Source organism: Babylonia areolata, chromosome 10 (assembly GCF_041734735.1).
Source record: "Babylonia areolata isolate BAREFJ2019XMU chromosome 10, ASM4173473v1, whole genome shotgun sequence".
In the NCBI taxonomy this organism is placed as follows: domain Eukaryota; kingdom Metazoa; phylum Mollusca; class Gastropoda; order Neogastropoda; family Buccinidae; genus Babylonia; species Babylonia areolata.
Window position 1 is genome coordinate 31,383,289 of NC_134885.1, and position 22,500 is coordinate 31,405,788.

At 39.6% G+C, this 22,500-nt stretch overlaps 3 protein-coding genes and 1 long non-coding RNA gene across 5 annotated transcripts in view; 2 read left to right on the forward strand and 2 right to left on the reverse strand.

Moving 5' to 3' along the window:
* The window catches only part of LOC143286539 (fatty acyl-CoA reductase 1-like), a 23,266-nt gene extending 15,788 nt beyond the window's left edge, over positions 1-7,478 (reverse strand). The window contains exon 1 of the mRNA XM_076594142.1: positions 7,407-7,478. The gene's annotated coding sequence lies outside the window, so the exon portion shown is untranslated. The remainder of the gene's footprint in view (positions 1-7,406) is intronic.
* LOC143286941 (bifunctional peptidase and (3S)-lysyl hydroxylase Jmjd7-like) overlaps positions 1-22,500 on the forward strand; it is a 153,997-nt gene that overhangs the window by 123,517 nt on the left and 7,980 nt on the right. The window contains exon 2 of one of the 2 annotated variants that reach the window (XM_076594906.1): positions 21,587-21,648. Coding sequence is in view for 1 of the 2 variants with exons in the window: in XM_076594905.1 (XP_076451020.1) it covers positions 21,654-21,662 (9 nt within the window). In the remaining variant the exon portion in view is untranslated. Of the gene's footprint in view, positions 1-21,586; positions 21,663-22,500 lie in introns of those variants that run through there. The other variant, XM_076594905.1, reaches the window with a different exon arrangement.
* The window catches only part of LOC143286945 (uncharacterized), a 380,932-nt gene that overhangs the window by 101,474 nt on the left and 256,958 nt on the right, over positions 1-22,500 (forward strand). The gene's annotated exons all lie outside the window — the stretch shown is intronic.
* On the reverse strand, positions 13,689-21,346 carry LOC143286944 (BET1-like protein). The gene is made up of 4 exons (XM_076594912.1): positions 21,275-21,346; positions 18,836-18,918; positions 16,829-16,885; positions 13,689-16,400 (listed from the first exon to the last, which is right to left on the reverse strand). Exons 1-4 carry the CDS (start codon positions 21,300-21,302, stop codon positions 16,227-16,229), a joined length of 342 nt encoding a protein of 113 aa, XP_076451027.1. The 5' UTR covers positions 21,303-21,346; the 3' UTR covers positions 13,689-16,226.

Consider the following 22,500-nt stretch of genomic DNA (forward strand, 5'->3'; position numbering starts at 1 on the left):
AATACAGCTGCACACACAAATTCTCCCACTCCAACTGCAACCCATAAACCCACACCCACTCCACACACAAGGTGGAGACACACACACACACACATGCGCACACATCAACATGTGTACGTTTAGAATAGTAAAAAATAGTAGAAGTGAAAAGTTAACTTGGCTAAAACATAAAAGTGAAGACCAGGAGTCATTTACTGATTTGAATGGCTGGAAATAAATGAGTTTTCAAAGAGGTTTTGAAAGAAAGGCAAGAAACAACATGACGGACAGGAAATGGGAGTGAGTTCCATGTGGAGAAAGCCTGGAAAGAAAACTGTGTGTTTTCCATGTGATCTGGTTCTGTTGGGTGGAATTTTTAAGAGACGGTCATCATCTGATGACTGGAGAGTAGTAATACAGAAGCTCAGAAAAGTAAGGAGACATGCCAATCATAAATTTGTAGCACAGGAGAGAGTTTGTACTCTATTCTTTTCTCAACAGGTAACCAGTGGAGGGAAAAAAGGAGAGGAGTGATATGAGTAGATTAGGGAGAATGGGAGATAAGCTGTACAGCATGGTTTTGGAATCTCTGAAGTTTGGATAACAAGTAGTTGGGGCATCCAGCGAGTAAATAATTACAGTAGGCAAGCCTATAATTTTATAGGACCAGAACAGAACAGACAAGGGTTTTTGTTGCATCTTAAGACAGAAAGTGCCGAACAGAGCTGATTCTACGTAACGCAAAGAAACAGATTTGACAGACTAAGGAAATCTGCTGTTCAAATGATAGACTTTGGTATAAGTAAACACCAAGGTTGCAAACAATTTTTGAAGTTGGAACATTGCATCCATTTAACTGAATAGCTTGGTGGACTGAGACAGAATTTAGCAAACATTTAGGAGCAAGAAAAATCATTTCTGTTTTTTCGTCATTCAACTGTAGTTTGTTGCTTGTCATCCATGATTTCGACTTTAAGTCAGCAATGCATTTTTGAGTAGAGGTGATAATCTCAGGAAGATGAGAGACTGAACTGGACTTGTAAATTTGGTTATCATCTGAAAAACTGTGATGTGAAACTGAAAGAGAATGATGGGATACAATTTCTGAAACAAGTTGTACAGCGTTTGGTTAGTTGGTAAGTTTATAAATTCTATTTCTATTTCTTTTATTTGCTCCTCTCTCTCTCTCTCTCTCTCCTCTCTCTCTCTGTGATATGTATATATTTTTTTTCTGTTCTCAATCCACAGACTAAATTCAATCACATTTTTATTCTATTACATACTTAGCATTCTTGGTCTCACAATGAATACTTTCTTTAAAACTAAACAATGGGTGCAGAGGAAAAAACCAACAACAAAAACAAAAGACTTTTTTTTCTCCATTTTATGATAAACTATGACATTTAAACATGTATACATGTCTATTTGATTACTAAAACTGCTGATGAACAGTTTTTGTGTATGTTTAAATGTGTTGAGTCTCTGAATAGTTGTGTTAATGTTGTGTGTGTGTGTGTGTGTGTGTGTGTGTGTGTGTGTGTGTGTAGAGAGAGAGAGAAAGAGAGAGGGAGAGAGAGAGAGAGGAGTGTGAGTGTGAGTGAGTATGTGTCATTGTGTGTGTGTGTGTGCGCACGCGCATGTGTGTGTGTGCGTGTGTGTGTTAATAATTGTGTGTGTGTGTGTGTGTGTGTGTGTGTTCATGCGAGTGTACATGTGTTTGCACAAGAACACCCACAAACATGCACTCAATGTAAACAATTTTGAATCAATACACTATGAAATTGTCTGTAAAAAAAAAAGGTAATAATAAAATAATAATAATGATAATAATAATAAAAGTTTGAGTCTACTCTCAGAAAACTGCAAAAGCAGTCAATTTGTAGAACCACAACAGAATAGAGAATACAGAGTACTTTATTATCTGAACAAGAGAAATTCATATATGGTGTAAAACAGAAAAACAACACAAAAAAATCACAGTCATTCAACATGCATATAGATAAACCATATTAAGATGTGAACCTAGGGCAAACTATCATTACAATCAATAATCAAAATAGACAACAACAACAGAAACCCTTAAAAAGTAATTAAGAGCAAATCATACATACACTATCACAGCCATACACACATGCAGTAATAATCACAGTTAAAGGATAAGCATAACATCATACTAAAAGTTGACATGGACATAATAGCAGATATACCAGTCACTGTAACCACCTGTATCAATGCACAAAGCTGTGGAATCACGAAAGTAAAAAAAGGTATTTTGCCTGGTAGAGACCAATGCAGGTAGATCAGTCACTGTGTAACAACCTGTGATGCACACACAAAGCTGTTGAATCAAGAAAAAGAGGGAAAAAGTTTTGGGTCCCACACGCCTTTTTGACAGCCACTGTGACCTCAGGTCCTCCAGTACTCTGAACTCTCTTTAATTTAACTCTCTCCATACGAACGGCGAAAGAGACGACGTTAACAGCGTTTCACCCCAGTTACCATCATCACAATATTGCAAGCAGAAGGCTCTTATACTGAAGATGTGAATGTTGACAAAGAATACCACAATTCTGATGACGGAAGCTAAAGTTTGGGTCATTCAGACACCCACTGGACATCCGAAGGGTCTGTGTAGAGAAGAAGAGAGGACTGGCCGTACTGAGTGAGTTAATGACCGACCTTCAGTCAGCAAGACGGGTTAACAGGCAAGTCAAGGCCACTACAGGTCAAATAACTCTACCTATCATAAATTAACATCATAGTAAAACTGACAGTACTGATTCCAACAAGGATAATCTAACCCTTTTCCTACTGGTGATGAGTATCCTTGTCAGTGAAAGCTTCTTCTCCCTTCTTTACTCCGTGTGAAGAGTCACACAGAACTGTTCACCAAATTCTTCCTGGTCTGTGGGTTGTGTGTCAGAGCCTAGTAGATCTCTGCTAGCTGGTTTTCCTGTCCATTCTGCAATGTTGTAAGTCTATTGCTTGGGTTTTTATTTTATTCTTATTTTTATTAATTTATTTTTTAAATGTTTTTTTCTTGCTTTTTTTTAAATTTATTTATTTTTATTGTTGTGGTCTCACTGTGAAATAACTGAGCTTAATCTCTGCTAATTGGTTTTCCTGTCCATTCTGCAATGTTGTCAGTCCATTGGGTTTTTTTGTTGTTTTGTTTTGTTTTTTCATCAATAAAATTTTTTTTTTAAAAGATTGTCATCTCACGGTGAGGTAACTGATCTTGTACCTTACAAGTCAAGATATCAGTTATCATTCGCTGTTACTAGTATTCGTATCAAGACTTCTTGTTCTTTCCCTTGGGACTGCATTATTTTTGTTCATCAAAATAAATGGCAAGACTTCACAAATGAACACACAAAAAAAGTGGTAACAGCACTGAACACATTGCGCCATGTGCCTGAGCATTGCTCTGGCTTCAATTTTATTCTCATTTTAAAACAGTTTTCACAATCCTACAAATGCATAAACCACAAGGAAATGGAACTAACTTATTCAGTATCTCTGGATGTGTCCAACTATTTTGGAGATAAAAAAAAAGAAAAAAACAAAGAAACAAAAAACCCACAGTATATTTATATTTTCTGTGGGTTTTTTTTCCACATCAATATGGCATGGAAGGCTTATGAGGCTGTAAACTTCTCGATGATCAGGGTTGAATGGATTAAAGAGTCACTACACTCTGATCTCACCTCATCGAGGTTCAGCATTGAAGTGATTATTAATGCTTTTCACAAATATTCCTGAAAGGCAACACGCCCTGACAGCTATTGTTAGCGGCCGTAAGCTTGTTATGTATGTACATATGTGGATAGTTTTATGCATAATTGTTATCATGTGTTGTATGTAGATGAAGGTTTGGAAGTTGACTGTGGTCGGCATGTGACACTGTTAGCCCTTTCAGTGCCATGCCTATTGATCATATCTTATTTATCATCATTGTTGTCTTATTTATTTATTATTTATTTTTTTATTATTATTATTATTATCATTATTACTACTATCTTTTTTATATTATAATTATTATTTATTTATTTATTTATGTAAGCTTATCTATTATTTATTCACCTTTCTTTTTTTTTCTTCTTTTTTTTTCAAGGCCTGACTAAGCACGTTGGGTTACGCTGCTGGTCAGGCATCTGCTTGGCAGATGCGGTGTAGCGTATATGGATTTGTCTGAACGCCTCCTTGAGCTACTGAAACTGAAACTATTGATCATATGTTCAGTGACAACTATTTGCAAAGGGGTGTTTTGGTCATGGTAGGTAATGATAAAAAAATAATAAATTCTAGCATGTGTACTAAAAAAAAAAAGAAAAAAAAAAGAAAGAAAAGTATAACCTCATACAGTCATAGATAATTTTCTGAAAAGAAAATAAACACACTATCAAATTAATTATTTGCAAAAGTTCATATGAATTCAATGATTTTGCAAATTATGGAAAATTCCCATCATAAAACAGATGGAAATTTCATCCTAGGGGCAAAAGGGGACAGAAATTTCCACCCTGGGGCACTCAAGGAATTAAGTGAAAAGAGTTCACTCATCTGTTTGACAAAAAAAAAAAAAAAAAAAAAAAAAAAATGACAGAATCTTTCCTGTGATCTCCCAAAATACTGTGGGAAAGCTTTTAGTTTGTCAGCTATACAAACCTGGAATTCACTGCCTTTTTTCAGTCCATCACAATTCTTCACTCACAATCACATCTTTTTAAATTATTTAATCTAAACACACACACACACACCACACACACACACACACAAAACAACAACAAAAAACACATTCCTTTTCAGAAAGTCTCTGCATAATTAAGACACTCCATTCCACCATATTTGTACCATATGGATCCACAACTATTATCTTCCATGTGTGTGCGTTTGTTCATGAATATGCGTGTGTGAATATGTACACCACACGTGTGTGCATGTGTGCATATGTGTGTGTGAGAGAGAGTACACTCATGCACAAGTGGATACATGTACAACAGTACATTGTTACAAATGTGTGATTTGTTCTTGTATGTATATATGTGTCTGTGTGCATACATGGGTATGCATGCACACAAACAGCGCTTTTTAATCAATGAATCCTTCGAAACAAAATAGGAAGTAAGAAAGTTATCACACACACACACACACACACACACGCGCGCGCGCGCGCGCAAAAGAATTAAAAAAAAAAAAAAATTAAAAAAGAGAAGAAAGTTCTGCAACATAAAACTAATATATATTATATATCATGATCAGTGTCATTTCTTCTGTGATTTCTGGCCTTTTAATTTAATAAGACTCCTTGTGTGAAATCAGTACAAGAAATCACAGCACGGCGAGTATGCAACAGTGGGGCTATCTATTTTTGCAAAGAGGCAGCTTTTGAATTTAAGACCAGATCTTAAGTTAAGCAGAGTCAGTGAGTGGTGAGATTTGATGAAGCAAAGCAGAGGTAAACAAAGGTGGATCAGAGAAAATTCAGAGAAACCAGTACACATGCATGCAATGACAGTAGCATGTACAGGCACGCACACACACAATACTTACACACAGTGACACACACACACACACACACACACACACCCACACCCATATATTCCTACACTTGCACACACATAATACATACACACACTCACTGACACACATGAATTTACACCTTGATCAATCTTATCCCATCCAAGTTCTTCTTCTTACCCTATCTAATATCGCTTACAATGGAATAATATAAATTTGAATAGTACTACTAATTCAGTTAGTGCAACAACAAACAGTCACATACACAGACACACAACCAGCCACATGCTTACAACCATGCTGTGATAGTGATCAACATTTCCGTTCCTATAGTCAGGTCAACAAATCAGCAACATGCTTTTTATCTTTGTTATCTCTGCAGTCTATGTCATCCACAGTTAAGATTTTGTCACCACACTGAGGTCATGACACGTCTTTTGCTGATATAATAATGATAAACTCTGTGATAATATCGTAATACTAAATTAGTTTTGGGGCAGTAAAATCATGCACAATCTGTATCACCTGAGATAACTTAGACAGATTCTTTATACATGTTTACTAAACTTAAAGTACCTCATTGATGATAACGGTTGTTGAGTAATATTCTGGTAATTCTGATAAAGGGGGTGTTAAAAAAAAAAGTATGATAACAGTAGCACTATACTTCATAGTCAAATGTACTGGGCCAGGATAGGATTAAGAGGAAGACCGTTAAAAGAATTGTCAATGTGGATGTGGATGCACTGAACAGTGTGGCGGGATACTGCATATGTATTCATTCAGACAACAGATAGAGCTGCCTTCCTGTTGGTCATGCAGGAAAGACATAGCACAATTTTCCTGTCAAGTGTTTGGGATTAGGCACAACTTAACTCACAACTCTTGAAAGTATATACATGTATATAGAGAACAAACCAAATGCATCAAGTGTTGCATCTGATCTTACACACACACACACACACACACACAGAGGGAGAGAGAGCAGACTCCTATTATTTAGGGTAGAAGTTCCTGGACTTGAAATGTTTTATTTCTGATTTTTTCTGGGAGATAATCTTTTTCCGTAAATACTAATAAATGATCTCACAAACACACACACACACACAGAGGGAGAGAGAGCAGACTCCTATTATTTAGGTTAGAAGTTCCTGGACTTGAAATGTTTTATTTCTTATTTTTTCTGGGAGATAATCTTTTTCCGTAAATACTAATAAATGATCTCTCTCTCTCTCTCTCTCTCTCTCTCTCACACACACACACACACACACACACACAGAAGGAGAGAGAGCTGACTCCTTTTATTTAGGTTAGAAGTTCCTGGGCTTAAAATGTTTTATTTCTGATTTTTTCTGGAAGATAATCTTTTTTCCGTAAATACTAATAATGTTAGGTTTTTCCTCTTGGAAAAAGCCAGATATGTTAGGTTTTTTGTGTTTTTTTTTGGTTTTGTTTTGCTTTTGTTTTTTTGTTTGTTTGTCTTTGTTTTTTTTTCTTTTTTATAACTTTTATTTGATCACTTATTACTGTTTCTTTTTAATGCACTACTCTGTGAAATAATAAGTCATTTTTTTTCTTTTAAAGCAAGAACGACCCACTACTTCCGACGCCATCCCATACAGACATGTCACTAAGAATCCAGCAGTATGTTCCATTATGGCACTGCTGTTTGCACGTTTCTAAAATGAAAATATATAAATAAAGGCAATTAGGCTGAAAGCTAAAATTGCGCACTGGCAACGAGAAATCTATTAAATTTTGTAAACATCCACTGAACGATTTCTCTGAAAGCTTGAATGGTCGTGACGTGAATCAGACAGGATCAAAAATGAAATAAAAGAGAACGAACGAAAGAAAAAAGATGCACAAGCAAATAGTTCACAGTAATTCGTAAACATCTGTCTCACCGATTGTTTTATATCCCTCGTTAGATTGTACAACAGTCAACCGGCTTCGAACAGTCGATGCCTTATTTCCTGCTTTTGTCGCAAAAACTGCGGGCAGGTTATGCCAATCGAATGCGGCCTGAGTCATCCTTCGGTCAATTCCGTCAGTGTCCGGAAGAAACGACTTTTACTTTTTCCGGAGAACTGGCCGAAAATTTAAACGAGCTGAAGTCGCAGGGCATCTCTGTTGCGGACGTGAGGCATGCCTCAGAATTGGGGCTGAATTCGCAAATCTGTCTGTCTGTTGCTACAAAATTTATTTCCATTAAAAAAAAAATGTAGGTACAGTTGAATTAAAAGAGACTATTTTAAACATATTATCACCATTACCAACCTGCCACCTTCAAAGAGCATGTACTATTCCACATAATTTTTGCCGTTGGCCAATATAATGTATAATGTTTAATATCTTGCGCATCTTGTTGATGCTGGTATTGTTTATTTGCATTCTACGGTTGCCTATGAAACTCGGCTTCCCTCCGTTCTTTGCATTAACTTTCATTGCTTCAGTTTTTTTTGTTTTTTTCTTTTTTTTTTCATCAATTATTATTTATTTATTTATGTATGTACGCTTATATATATATATATATATATATATTTTTTTTTTTTTTTTCCCTCAAGGCCTGACTAAGCGCGTTGGGTTACGCTGCTGGTCAGGCATCTGCTTGACAGGTGTGGTGTGGCGTATATGGATTTGTCCGAACGCAGTGACGCCTCCTTGAGCTACTGATACTGATACTGATACTGCTTCAGTTCTTGCGTTGTCTTATTTTTACGAGGGCAGAGTGTGTGTATGTGTATGTATATACGTTGTATTTCAGTTTCCGAGGAGGCCGGGGCACGGCTGCGTTTGCACGAATCCATACGTTACAGCACAAATGTTTGGCAGTAGCATGGCCCAGCCATGCTTTGAGCCTGTGCATGCAATATATTCAGTTGTGTGCCTATATCGTCTGACTGAATTTCTTCTACTGCACAATTTTGCCCGGCCTGTGAGGACAACATTTTTGTTGCCGTTGGTTCTTTTTTCAGTGCGCCAAGTGTGTACTGCAAGAGGACCTCGGTTTACCGTCTCATCCAAATGACAGTAGACGCCGTCAGTTATATTTTCCAGTCAAACTTGGACGACAGTGAGAGCCGGGGGAATCGAACCGGAACCACTGATTCTGCCACCTCGTTCTCTCCCCCCCCCCCCCATATATATATATATATATATATATATATATATATATATATATATATATATATATATATATATATATATATATACATACCATAATTATGTATTTCTTGCCTGTCCACTGATTATGTTCGTTGCCTCACCCACAAAGAAATCTTCCCGTTTATTAGGGTTTTTTTTTAATTATTGTTTTTTAAACTAGCTGTTTCATGTCTGCCACACACTCACCATCCCTTCCCTGACATCATCCACAAGTCTTTCAGTCTCTTCTGTTGGTGTGTGTCATGTTATTCGGTGTGGGGAGGTGGCGCCTGCGTGCCGCCGTGTGCGTGCATGTGTGTGTGTTGAGGAGAGAAAGAGAGAGAGAGAGGGGGGGGGGGGCGGTGGATTGGAGTGGAGTGGAGTCAGTGGAGTGGAGCGTCGCACACTGGCAAAGGCCACTGATGGTGAGTGCAATGTGTGGAAGGCACTGATATATATACATATATCGATCAGTGGTGGAACTGATGTCGATTAAAGTATGTGTAAGGGAGGCTATCGAAAAACCAGGAGCGGATGGAATCCAGGCTGACATCTACTGACAAGTATGGAGCCGCGAGGTGCTGACTGCAGACAAGCTGACCGCGCCCTCCGGCTTCCAGTCTATCTGGGAGAGAGGGGAGGTCCCCCAGGACTGATTTCAAGGATGCTTCAATTGTCCACATTTACCGCCGGCAAACGGAAGGGAGACAAAACATCCTGCGATAACTGAACCACCGTGGAATATCTCTCCTCTGCATCGCTGGCAAGAGCTTCGCCCGCATCATACTGAACAGACTGGTTGACCATGTCACATCACCAACACAGTCATCCCTGAAGCACAGTGCGGCTTCCGCTCAGGCACGGGAACATGCGACATGGTGGTTCTGAATGCCATACGCCAGATGCAAGAGAAGTGCCGTGAGCAGAACAAGGAGCTCCACATGGTCTTCAGTTGTAGACCTGACTAAGGCCTTCGACATGGTGAACCGCTGCAGTCTGTGGATGATTCTCCTAAAGTTCAGCTGCCCAGAGAGCCTAATCCAGCTGACTACGTCATTCCACGATGCATGGCATGCAGGCGAGAGTACAGGAAAAGTACGGACATGTCGAATCCGTTCCCTGTGGTGAAATGGAGTGAAGCAGGGCTGTGTCCTGGTACCCAGACTGTTCTCCATTCTCTTCTCTGCCATGCTGATTGACGCCTTCCAAGACTGTGACCGGGGCATCTACACCAGTTCAGTTTCGCACAGATGGCAAACTTTTGTCAACTCCATGTCAGGTCCAGGGTTTTTGAGGCACTGTTGAGAGAGTTCCTCTTCGCTGATGACTGCCGGCACGCTTGCTGCACACACCCATGAGGACATGCAGTTCATTATGGACAGGTTCTCAACCTCCTGCAGGCGCTTTCAGTTGGACTCACCATCAGCCTCAGCAAGACCGAGTCCATGTACCAACCAGCTAGCTCACAGAACGTCAGTGCCCCCCCACCCGCCCCTCCCCACCTTCAATCAAGATCAATGACACAGAGATCAAGTCAGTCGACAAGTTTTGCTACCTGGGCAGCACCCTATGCAGCAACGGAGCCCTTGATGCAGAAGTGACACTGCGCATCGCCAAGGCCAGCTCCACTGACCTTTGGCAGACTCAACAGCAGGCTGTGGAACAACAAAGGCATCAGGCTCAGCACCAGAATCAAAACCTGCAGAGCTGTTGTGCTGACCACCTTGTTGTACTGCTGTGAAACATCTGGACGATGTATCGGCGAGTCGCCGTCACATTCAACACTGAGCAGTTTCACTGTTACCAGACTGAGATGCCTACGAAAGATCCTCGGCATAAAGTGGCAAGACAGGGTCTCCAACCTCCAGGTCATAGAGAGAAACGGCCTGCTCAGCATCGAAAGCCTGCTGATCCAGTGCCAGCTACGCTGGACAGGACACGTTGTCCGCATGACAGACAGCAGGATCCCGAACTGAAGATGATCAGTTTTGTATGGCCAGCTGAAGGAAGGCCACTGACCGTGAACTTGGAAGATCCTGCAAGCGCTTCAAGGACACCTTGAAGACAAACCTCAAAGCCTGTGACACGGGCATCGCTTCCTGGGAAACTGATGCCCTTGACCGCTCTCGCTGGAGGATGCTGTGCTCTAGTGGCATAAAGACGTTTGAAATCAAGAGAACGCTGGCTATTACGGAGAAGCGTGAGCGGAGGAAGCAGGGCTCAACTTCTGGAGATGTTTTCCCTTGCAACACCTGTGGGAAGTGCTGCGCATCCAGAATCGGCCTCCTCTCCCATTTGAGGACACACACCGATTGATAAGCCTGCCTACCCACTCATCCGTCGGTCCGACGGGAGACTCCATCAGGGGAGGCTATCGAAAAACTCCCTCTGCTATTGTCACTACTTTGGTTAGTTCCCCTCAACTGAAAAAGAACTTGACAACCCCCCCACAAATCTCACATCCCTGAAAAATAACACACACACACACACACACACGCGCGCGCGCGCGAGCACGTACACACACACACACACACACACACACACACGCACGCGCACACACACACACACACACATAACACACACACACTCACTGGCACGCATGCACACACACACACACACACACACACTGCACACGGACATACACGCACACGCACACACACACATACAACGTGGCACACATGATAATGATAAATTTTTTTAACTGTCTCATTTCTTTTTCTTTTATTTTTTCTCTCTCTTTTTTTTTCTGTCCTTTTCACCCATTCATTCTTTATTCATTTATTCCCCCACCCCCACCCCTCCCACCCACATACACACATACGTGTGTCGACTGATTGCTGTACGTGATGAGCCGGACAGGACTGTGTCGAATCAGGCGATCCTGGGCAGGTACGAAGAGCTGAACTTAAGCATAGACACTAAAATTCAAGATATTAGTGTCTATGACTTGAGTGATGACATGTGAAGCAGGGGAAACCTGCACACCTGGCCTGTATCAAGCTACCGGACAGCAGTAACACCACCACTGATGGAACTTCGTGGCCAAGGTGGTATGAAGAGGGTAGTAAATGATGACTAGTACCCTCCATCCCCTCGAGAGAGACCAGAGAGATAACAGACACGTGTGTGTGCACGTTTGTGTGTGTGTGTGTGTGAATGTACGCGCGCGCTCGCACGCCTCTGTGTGTGTGCTTATGCGTGCCTAGGTGCATGCACTTGTGCATGTGTGTATGCTCATGCATACGTGGATGCGTGTGCGTGTGTCTGAGTGTGCACTCATGCATTTGAGTGAATGTGTGCTCATGCGCGTGCTTTTGTGTGCGTGCTCATACATGCATGTTTGTGCGCATGCGTGTGCGTCTGCGAGTATGTGCTTGCGTGGGTGAATGTGTTTGTGTGTGCTTATGCGTGCATGTACATGTTATCTTCAGTTTAACGTCTATTCACTATAAGTGTGCATGCGTTCATGTGTGAGCGTATGTGTATATGTGTGTGTTCGCATTCATGCCTCTGTGTGGGCACGCATGTGTATCTAATGTTATGGTCTCGTTTACCACCTTAACATTTGTATTTGGCAGCAGATAAAAATACTGGCATGATATTGTCTGGCAGTCACAAAAAGCATAAACATGTATATGTATTCGCAAGTTCATGCACACAGTGTAATCTTTTGCACACAGAGCCAAACTGTCTAATCTGAGAAATAAAAGAAATCACAGGAAAGCTAGAGAGAGAAAGAGAGTCTCTCTTTCTAAAACACACACACATGTACACAGAGAAGGACAGACAGACTGACTGACTGGTGGCATACAAGATAGGAATATCAGACATGACAATAAAAAAGCACAATGAACACAATACGATTTGTGTTTCCCATAAGTTTTTATTCTATGTGCAATTCTCACACTGAAATTCTCAATGTATCTCTCCCCTTCCGCCCCCCTCCGTCCGCCCACACAAACATGTACACAAATATGTTTTACACAAATATGTACACACACACACACACACACACACATGGAGTTCCCCTCTTGCACACACTCGAGCAAACAATCACCAAGCAATTCTGAATTAAATTCTCTCACAGTTTCCATGCAGCTATGAATTAAATGGCCAACACACACACTCCCAGTCTCAATTCTCCACTTTAAAATATTCCTAAACATGCCCATGAACACAGATCATTACACTGATACATATATAAATATATATATATATACATCTACATACACAAGTAAAAGTGTAATCACCAATAGTTAAATGCTGCACATCACCCACAAATGATATATTTTTTTTCTTAAATGCACCAAAGCAAACAGATGAGCAATAAAAACAAGCATTCACACACACACACACACACACACACACAAATCAAGCAAGAAAAAAAGAAGAAAAAAAAAAAGTGTTATATATATATATATATATAACAACAATTAATGCAACCACAATGAAAAGTATTGCCAGCATTGATGCACAGTGTGTTGCTTGCTGAATACTATGCATCTACATGCTTTAAAAAAAAACAACACAACTGCCCTCTGTCCTGTTCAGTCAACAATATGTACAGTCCAAAATGTTGGTAGCACTTTGCAGAGGAAAACAAAAAACCCCCAAAAGCCCACACAGAACCCTCCTCTACTGATGAGATGAACAAGAACTGCACTCAGCCATAAATGCAAAAAAAGAAGTTTGCCCCCATCCTATCTATGTGACTGGCTTCATGTGTTCATCTCTACACCCCATCTTGCACTCTACGATCAGCTTCAGACCCACTATGTTTCTGCGTTTCCCAGATTCAAACGCGCCACAATCAGCTGCCACTCTTTCTCTCTGAACTTTACTCTTGGAACAATCTCTTTTGTTTTGTCAAAGCCTTGCACTCAGCTCTTACAAGAATGGTCATAAAACGTACCTCTTCTCTAAATAGCTCCTCCTTATCTGCCCCTTTTACACCCATAGTTCCTCTCTTTCTCTCTAACGTATACACATGTATTCTCTTCTGACTGACCACTTCCCTTTGTTTTCTTCACTTTAGACCATTCTTTTCTTTTTCTTTTTTTTATATAGCAGGAACAAAGTATTCACAAAACTTTTGAGAATGGCCACCACAATCACAAATTTTGATGTCTTCTGTAAATCAGATAGAAATAACGGAAAGTGTTCAATCCAAATGTTGAAACATGATTGTAAAAACATCTCAAATGATCATCAGACATGTATCATGCTTTCATATCATGTCACATCATCCTTCACCTTTTACAAGCTTTTTTTTTTCTCTTTTTTTTTTTTCAGTACTCATTAAGTTCATGCATGTTTTCTAATACTGAAAACAAATTAAAAAAAATATGTGTTTTTTTGGCGTTACAAAAATGTGTGTTTGTGTATTAAGCCATACAGTATGAAGTCACTCAGAACTACTCCACCATATAAGACTAACTACCTTCTGGTATAACAAAATTTAAGTAAAATCCTAGTGATCAGTAAAGAAACAAAATTTAAGTTATAGCCTAGCAATTAATAAGAGTCTGTGGAAGACTGTTTCTCAGTACAATAAGAATCAACAACATTTATTTCAGTTTATAAAATTATATAACACGAACATCACACTGCAATATCATGATTGCCATCCTTGATACACACACACACGCGCGTGCGCACATACACACAGACAGTCACATATACATACATACACACGGACAGCCATATTGTTGATCGAAACCAGATGATTACATAGGTTCAATTTGCTCACACATGATAAGTCCACTAAAAAAGTCTTGCCAGCGACAATCATTTTAATTGACTGTGCAGGAGGTGATTTTTCTTTCCCTTTTATCTGGCTGAGTCCGGATATATATACGATCTTTTTTTCTTTTTTCTCTTTAAAATAAAACATGGGCAAAAAGAAAGAAAAAGAAACTTGAATGCCTACTGTTGTAATGAAAATATATCTTCTGACTGCATACAACTGTAAACATAACAGACACTGTTCATACAATAACCCCAGAGATTTGCAAACAGGAGACCTAAATCAGCTGAGACCTCAAGGAAAACAAGAACAAAAAACAATGTTTGTACACTTATTTTGTTGAGAAGTTTCGATCCACTATGCAAACAATCTTGATCTTTAAACAATTACAACTGAAAGCAAAATGAAAAGTCTGTGCAAGAAGACAAAACATGACACAACAGAAAGTTCAAGTTCGCACGGACAAAGAAACAGAAAGGGGCAAAAAGAAAAATGGAACAAAGACAAAAGAATTGTCCAAACCTCCCTGGGCACGCTGTCATTCTGCATCTTTATGTAACAATTCAAAACGACATTATTCACTGCATCAGACCAGCACCTTTAACTTTGCCATATATATATATATATATATATATATATATATATATATATATATATGATAGTCAGTCGTGTCCGACTATAACCATAAGAACAGCAGAGGAGGCAACTGCTGTTCCAACTATTTGGGCTAGAATTTGATTATAGTGGAGAGTGTCTTGCCCAAGTACATCCCCACTCTCTCAGCCAAGAGGGTTTTAGGACAGTCGGCGTTGGGATGGTTCCCAAAGGCCAACTAGCCCATAAGGCTGCAGCACTAAGAGCCAGTGCAATTTTGCCTCCAAGCTTGAGAGTCATAGTCCTTCACAAAAGACTAAGCTGTAAATGGTTTCCCATTGACTGTAGAAACCATTGATAATACAGCTCTCACTTTGCTGTTGGCCCAAATGTAAACTTATGTCAATCTGTGATATAAGCCATGTGTTGGACCTAAACTTTGTCAAGTGTGTACAAAATCAACAACACTTAAAAAACCCCAAAAAACCCACACCTTAACAACACTCCATAATGAGCATCCAACAACACATCAATTACGGATTATTATACGCATATGAACAATCAGAATCAAAGTAATGCCATTCGCTCTATTTGTTGGATTAAAGTAGGTTTTGCTGGGATCATTTAAAATCCATTTAAACAGAGATCACTGGAATGAACATTTATCAACCACCATTTGCAAAGTGTCTCATTGACCATACACCACCTTTATCTTGGAGAACAGATAAGAGATCTTTTGTTTTAAACACTTTGTTGTTAGTTTGTTCTTGCGATGTTCATTTTATTCCCCACCGTTAAAACAGATGGAGACAAAGTGTCATCTTTCTTGAACACTTTTTAACTTGGGAGACAAATTGAAGTCTTTCTGGTACACAACAGAAACATTTATCTACTTCCAGTTCTATTTCCTAAGGCTGGTTTTTTTTTTTTTAATACTATTTTTTATGATTAATTATGTTCCCCCCTGGACCCCCACCATTATATACTATAATTTTAGTGGTGATTTACAGAGAATGCAGTCAAAGAGATGTCATTAATTATGTCCCCCCCACCGCCCCCCACCATTATATACTGTAATTTTAGTGGTGATTTACAGAGAATGCAGTCAAAGAGATGTCATTAATTATGTCCCCCCCCCGCCCCCCACCATTATATACTGTAATTTTAGTGGTGATTTACAGAGAATGCAGTCAAAGAGATGTCATCATCCATGATCCAAAACCCAGTCACCAAGCCATCATCATTTGGAAGCAGTGACGTGGGTGATGAGGTAGTAGACGATGAAAAAGAGGCTGACGATAGCAACAATGATGTAACACATTATCCTCCGATTGCTGCGTCCAGAGTTGACCATGTTGGACAAACGATTCATGGTTCCCGTGAGCAGACCCTCTGCACTGCCAAAATCCGACACCTGAAGCGGCAAACCACAAAGAAGTTCATATGGCAGACTGGAAAAAAGATGGAATGGTTCAGTAGAACAGTGGATACCGAATGCCCTTTAGGATTTGGAAAAAAAGACAGTGGGAAATTGATATGCAAGTGTTTGAAAAGAGATACAGAGAGAGAGAGAGAGAGAGAGAGAGAGAGAGAGAGAGAGAGAGAGAGAGAGAGAGAGAGAGAGAGAGGGAGTGAAAGAGATAGAGTGAGAGGCAAACAAAGGGAAGGAGACACGAGATAATTCCCACAATAACTGTGTGTTCTGTGAACTTCAAACTTCAGTAACAGCTAAATTAACAAATATCATACTCTTGAGGTCAACAGAATACAGCTCTTGTTGTAAGCATTTACAGCTAAAGCTATATTTTCAAATATAGGTATTATTCATAAAACAATACATACCATTCCGTCAGCAAAACGAGTAGAGTCCTTGCTGTCTGTCTCTAACTCCAGTGCAATCTGTCAAGAAAACATTAAAATCAATACATTTTATATTACTGATAAAGTGAAAAAAAGAATTCATAAATGATTACAACAAACTGGTACAGTATGCAGAAGACACACTGCGGTTCAGTTTCCAAATACTTCAATGTCAGTTGAAATAACAGTAACTTTATTCCCCAAACTACTTTACTAGTTGCTGTAACATGCTGGGCCATTGGGGGACTGATTGTTCATAGTCCACCAGTGGTATAATTATAGTCATTGTGGAACATTTTTGACCCCAGCCAACTTTTACAAGTTTTACATTGGAAATGAGGTATTATCACATGCATTACATATATATTTAGAGAGAGAGACAGATACACATCACTAGTGAACAAATGCACCAGACTATCAAGCAGCACTTTGGACCACATGAAGATCTGCTGGCATCAGAAAGGGAAAAGGACGAGAAATTTTACCAAGATGTCTGGGCCACTGGCTAAATCAGTCAACTGAAAGACTGGAACCATAATGCTGCACCTGATGGCTCCTCGTCCTAGTTTTATAATCAAATCTCACTTTCAGCAAGGCCTGAAAGGCATGGACAGAAACATTTACTGAGTTAGAAAATCTTAGTGTCATTCTAATCTAAGTGAAAAAGATCTGTCCATTCCGTGCTGATTTTCTTGATGGTTTTCATGCTGAAATTTCACAAGAGTACTAACATTAAATGACAGCCATTCAGTGATTCACACACTGGATTCTGCACAACAGATGACAAATTTCAGCGAGTTAACAAACAATAAAGTTGTAGCATGACATTTTACTGTCAGTACTATGAATGATACGTGTAACACACACACAAATCAAATAATTTACAGCGCCACAGAGACACTTTTTGTCTAATAGAGGCAGGAGGGAAAGGAAAAGGGGTATAAGCATATGGTGGAATGAATAAGCAGTTAAAAAAAAAGGAAATTTTCTTCCTAAAATTACGTTTAAGTAACATACTTACCGTGACCCACTAGTGCAGACTCCGGCAGGGGTCTGACATTCCTGTCCTGTGCCAACTACTATCTGCCTATATGCAGAGAAAACGAAAGTAGCTACGGCCGATAACCTCCCGAAAGTAGGTAACCTCCCCTTTGTCCCCCTGACTAGCGCCATATTTTCACACACACACACACAGACACACACACAGTATCTATGCAGTACTGAACAATCTCTTATTCTTTTTTTTTTCTTTCGCTTTGTAGGAAAGTGGAAAATAAACAAGTTCAACACAACAAGAACAACAACAACAAAACACAAAAAAACACAGCTGTTTTCTCTCTTTTGTTTAGAAAAGGTATTCCACTGAAAATGGCAAGATGATTAATTATGGAGCCCGTTATCAGAATAACCTATCTATATTTCATCATGTTACTGTTGACATGACAAGATTGAAAAAAAGAAATGACTGATTCGAAACAAACCAGTTTAATGAATTATGAAGGAAACAATGGACACTTGTGAAAAGAATGATATCTTACGTTTGCAAGTTATTCATTCAGAATTAACAATGCCATTAAAAGCAAGTAGCGAAGTACTGAAGTTAGAGTTGAAAAAAAAAAAAAAAAAATCACAGAAATATCCTTCACTTATATAAGCCCCTTTCTCATCTGTACACATGTGTACTGTTTGTGTGTAGAACTTTCATTTTTGTCTGTTTAATTGTCAGTAGGTGTTTAGCAATTAATCACAAGCACATGTATTATATATTTATATAAACACACACATAAAGCAATTGTCAACAGGTTGTGTATGAAAGAGACACAGAGAGGGAGGGAGGGGGGCACACACACACACACACACACACACATACACAGTCAGAAAGGGATAGCATCGATACAGTAATAGCTGAGTATTCATGAACTAAATAATTACACAGAACACAGACAAGAGACTACATGGTGGCAGATGGAAATAGTAGGACATTCATACCCCTCTCAAACGTGACACTTTGCTGGCAAGGCCATCCACCCTCTGCTGATTCTCACCGTCCAGCATCTCCTCTGTGCTGGCTCCTGCACAGCAAAGTTTGAATGATAAAAGTTTTGCATTACTTCATCATTCATCCCCCTCCTCTTCTAAAGAAGAAAGAGAAACACCCGTAGGTGCTGGGGAGAACCCAGAGAAGCACTGTCTCCACCCACCCTTGGAACAATCCTGCACCACCCTTAGAGGCCTGCGCTGTGTTCACGATGGGTGCAGGCACGCAAAGGACACGCCATTAAGAATTCAAGGGACCTAACTGCTCCGGAACAGAGGCAAAAGAGACCACAGGATGCAACTCTTGACAGCCTTAAAACAAAGTATCCCCATGGGTGTACCAGCCAGTATTTCATGACTGCAGAGCCCACTGGCAAAAGACACCACCCTCCAGCTGCTGAGCACACCCCACAGACCAAACCGCCTCTGCCCGCAGACAGATGAAGACAGTGCCACTCCAGACACAGCCACACAGTCTTATGTGCCCTCAATAATACTCAAATGTAAAAACCAAAACTCTGACAATTTGTCTTTGATCATCAGTATGTGTCGTGGGAAATTAAATAAAATTCCTTCTCACCATTCAATTAATATTATATGTAATAAAAACAAACTTTTCCAACATCATTAAACACATTAAACTTTTGAAGGATAAATCTTAAGTTTTGTCTCTTTGATGAACCTGAGCATTTTATTATTAAATCAATATGTATCAAAATTTATCATTCAGGAAAGACCCTATGAATCACCCTTTTTAAGTTCTTGTCCCTCTATATAAAAATATAAAGAAAACCCAAAAGACACACACAAAAAAATAGACCCAAACTCTGTCAGCCTGTGACCTCGGATCTCATGGTGATTGTTTCAATTTCAATATTTGTTAGGTGCTGCAACTGGGTCAACATGGCGCTTTCGCTGGTTCATGTTTAAATGGTAATCTGCAAGTCTGTCTTAATTTCCAGATTGATGAATAAAGATTATCTTATTGCACTGCATTTCCTTCTGCTTCTGTACTTGTGGGGAATTCAAGCGGTGATCTGTTGTCTGCAAGCCTCCACTTACAGGAGAGACACTCTTTCAGTCTTGCTCTCAGAAGAAGCTGCAGTACTGGTCTGTGTGTTTGTTTTTTGTTTGTTTGTTTTTTGGCTGTCCCATCATCTGCACTGTTTCAGTGGCATTACTCCCACACTGCTCATTCCGCTTCCCCAATACACAGCCACACTTGGGTTCGTCTGTCACAGTCCCAGCGGGGGCAGTTCATAGGGAACCATCGATGTAAGGTCACCAGGAGGCCAGACACCAGTGGAGGCCCTACACTGTTGTTGAGTCACTATGACTATGGTGGTGTTCCATAGTGCCTGTTCTGATTTAATGTACTTAGAACATCGGTCTGTGTGTATTCAATGTATATATAACAAATATGACACTGAATCAGGACAGGCACCAATAAAGTCACCAAGCAGCGGTACAATGCCACTTCAAACAGTGGTCTTCTGGCGGCTTCATTGTAGCCTAAGACAAATAGTGATCCATGGTCAGATCTGTCCCTGTGGACTAGTGGCACTGAGACTGTCAGATAACTTGGTTGAGCTATACTGTATGTTGGAGATTCAGTATACGAGCTGAGGGGGTGATGCAAGGTTTAGTATACAAATTGTGGGGGTGATACCAAAACAAAAGGGTCAGCAACGAAAGTATAAAACAGACACAAGTTTTCCATTTATGATATTTATTTAATTTTTTGTATTGCGACATGTGTGACCAGTGCTAAAAGTTGGTAGTGAATTTTCAGTGTTTGTGATATGGTTTTTGTTTATTCAGACCCCTGCCAGAGTCTGCACTAGTTGGGTCACGGTTAAGTATGTGTAATTAAAATAGGAATTATGATACTGCATGCTTAATAATTTAACTTCAGGCTTTTTCATGTGATATATATTATGAGTGTGTATGTGAGTGTGTCTGCTCTTTTGAATCTGATGAAATCTGACTTGAATTTTGCCTTGAATTTTTGTGATAAATGTGTTCTAACTTCCATTTGATTTTGAGAAAAAATAAACTATCTTTAACAAAAAGAAAAAAAAAAAAGGCTGAACACAACCGAAAGAGACACCATTTCACCGTTATTATCATCCCTAAGTAAAGCAGACGATAAGTAAACTTTAATGTTTCAGTAAGTATTCTGATAAGACTGGTGGCAAAAGATCATTGTGCATCATTTGTACAGTTACTTGTAGACAATCAAAATCTGTCAACTTGTCTTGCGACTTTCTGAGTAAAACACTTTACATCAATTACATTGAAAACATCATAAACGAAGAAAACTCTCAAAACTGAGTACATAAACAAGAATGTGTCACTTTCAATGTTTATCATAAGCTGAAAAATTCAGACCATTTCGTGGCTTGCCCCATTCTGCCATGTTGTCAACAAATCGTCAGCAAGTAACATCACACGCGAGTGTTCAGGGCATAGTTCCGTTCAGTACAAAACAACAAAAGCATTAAATTAAACAAATGGACCTCTCTCTATTTTTCTAGTACGTCCTTTAATGTGCAAAAACTTAAGCTCATTATCAATGCATGTTCACATTAAATAAAATTGTTTTCTATTTGTATTGTTTCGTTTGGTACCCAGTCAAAAAAACAAATGTGGTCATTACTCGCGTTGAACATTATTTCCGCCTTGGTTTCCGCTTTCCCTGCTCCTTTCGTTTCTTTCTGCAAACAGTTTCCACCGCCTAAATTTCACACCGTCTTGAGTCTCAAGTGAGATGCTAAACGTGCGATCTGTATCTGTACATTTTTCAAGCCAATACTCAATTGAACATACTGTACTAATTTTATGATCGTGTCTCCGAAATGCTTCCATGCCGTCTTTGAAATGTAGTTGCATGCCAGTGTGATTTGAACTCTCTTTCGCGAGGAAAGTGGAAAAAGCAAGACATGCCTTTTTGTTTTTTGTTTTGTTTGTTTATTTGTTGTTTAATTACATCTTGGTCTCAGGCAAAAAACCCCATAATAACAAAAGAAGTGTGTGCGTGTGTAGGTGGGCGCGTACATGTGTGTGTGTATGTAATAATAATAACAGTATTTATATAGCACTAAATCTTGTGCAGAGACAAATCTAAGTGCTTTCACACCAGTCATTCACACGCATGCACAACTCTAAAACTGAAGAAACTGAAGACAAGGAAGAGGCAGGGTTGGTAGGCTATCTTGTGAAAAGGTTGGTTTTAAAGCCAGACTTGAAAGAGCTGAGTGCAGAAACCTGACGAAGCGAAAGAGGAAATTCACTCCAAATGCAAGGTCCAGAGACAGAGAACGAACTGTATCAAACAGTGGAGTGTTTGAATCTGGGTATGCATAAACAGAGTGGATCCAAAGCTGATCGTAGAGAGCGAGATGGAGTGTAGAGGTGAAGGCAGCCACAAAGATAGGAAGGGGCAGTTTTGTAAATATATTTATAATATGTGTGCTAGTGTGTGTGTGTGCATGTGTGTGTGTGTGTGGGGGAGGGGTGGGGGGGGGGGGGACGTCAGTTACTAAACTGTGTTCACAGTCAGTACTAGTTACATATTCTCAACTTTCTGGCAGTCTTAAACTTGTTGATGAATTTAA

Bases quoted from the DNA above. Each gene is read 5' to 3' on its own strand.
- LOC143286944 (XM_076594912.1), bottom strand. From the start codon at position 21,302: ATGGCAGAATGGGGCAAGCCACGAAATG. The intron at 16,886-18,835 runs GTATGAATGTCC...TTTTCTTGACAG, and splicing joins AAGTGTCACGTTTGAGAGGG to ATTGCACTGGAGTTAGAGAC. The intron at 16,401-16,828 runs GTATGTATTGTT...TTGCCGCTTCAG, and splicing joins CTCGTTTTGCTGACGGAATG to GTGTCGGATTTTGGCAGTGC.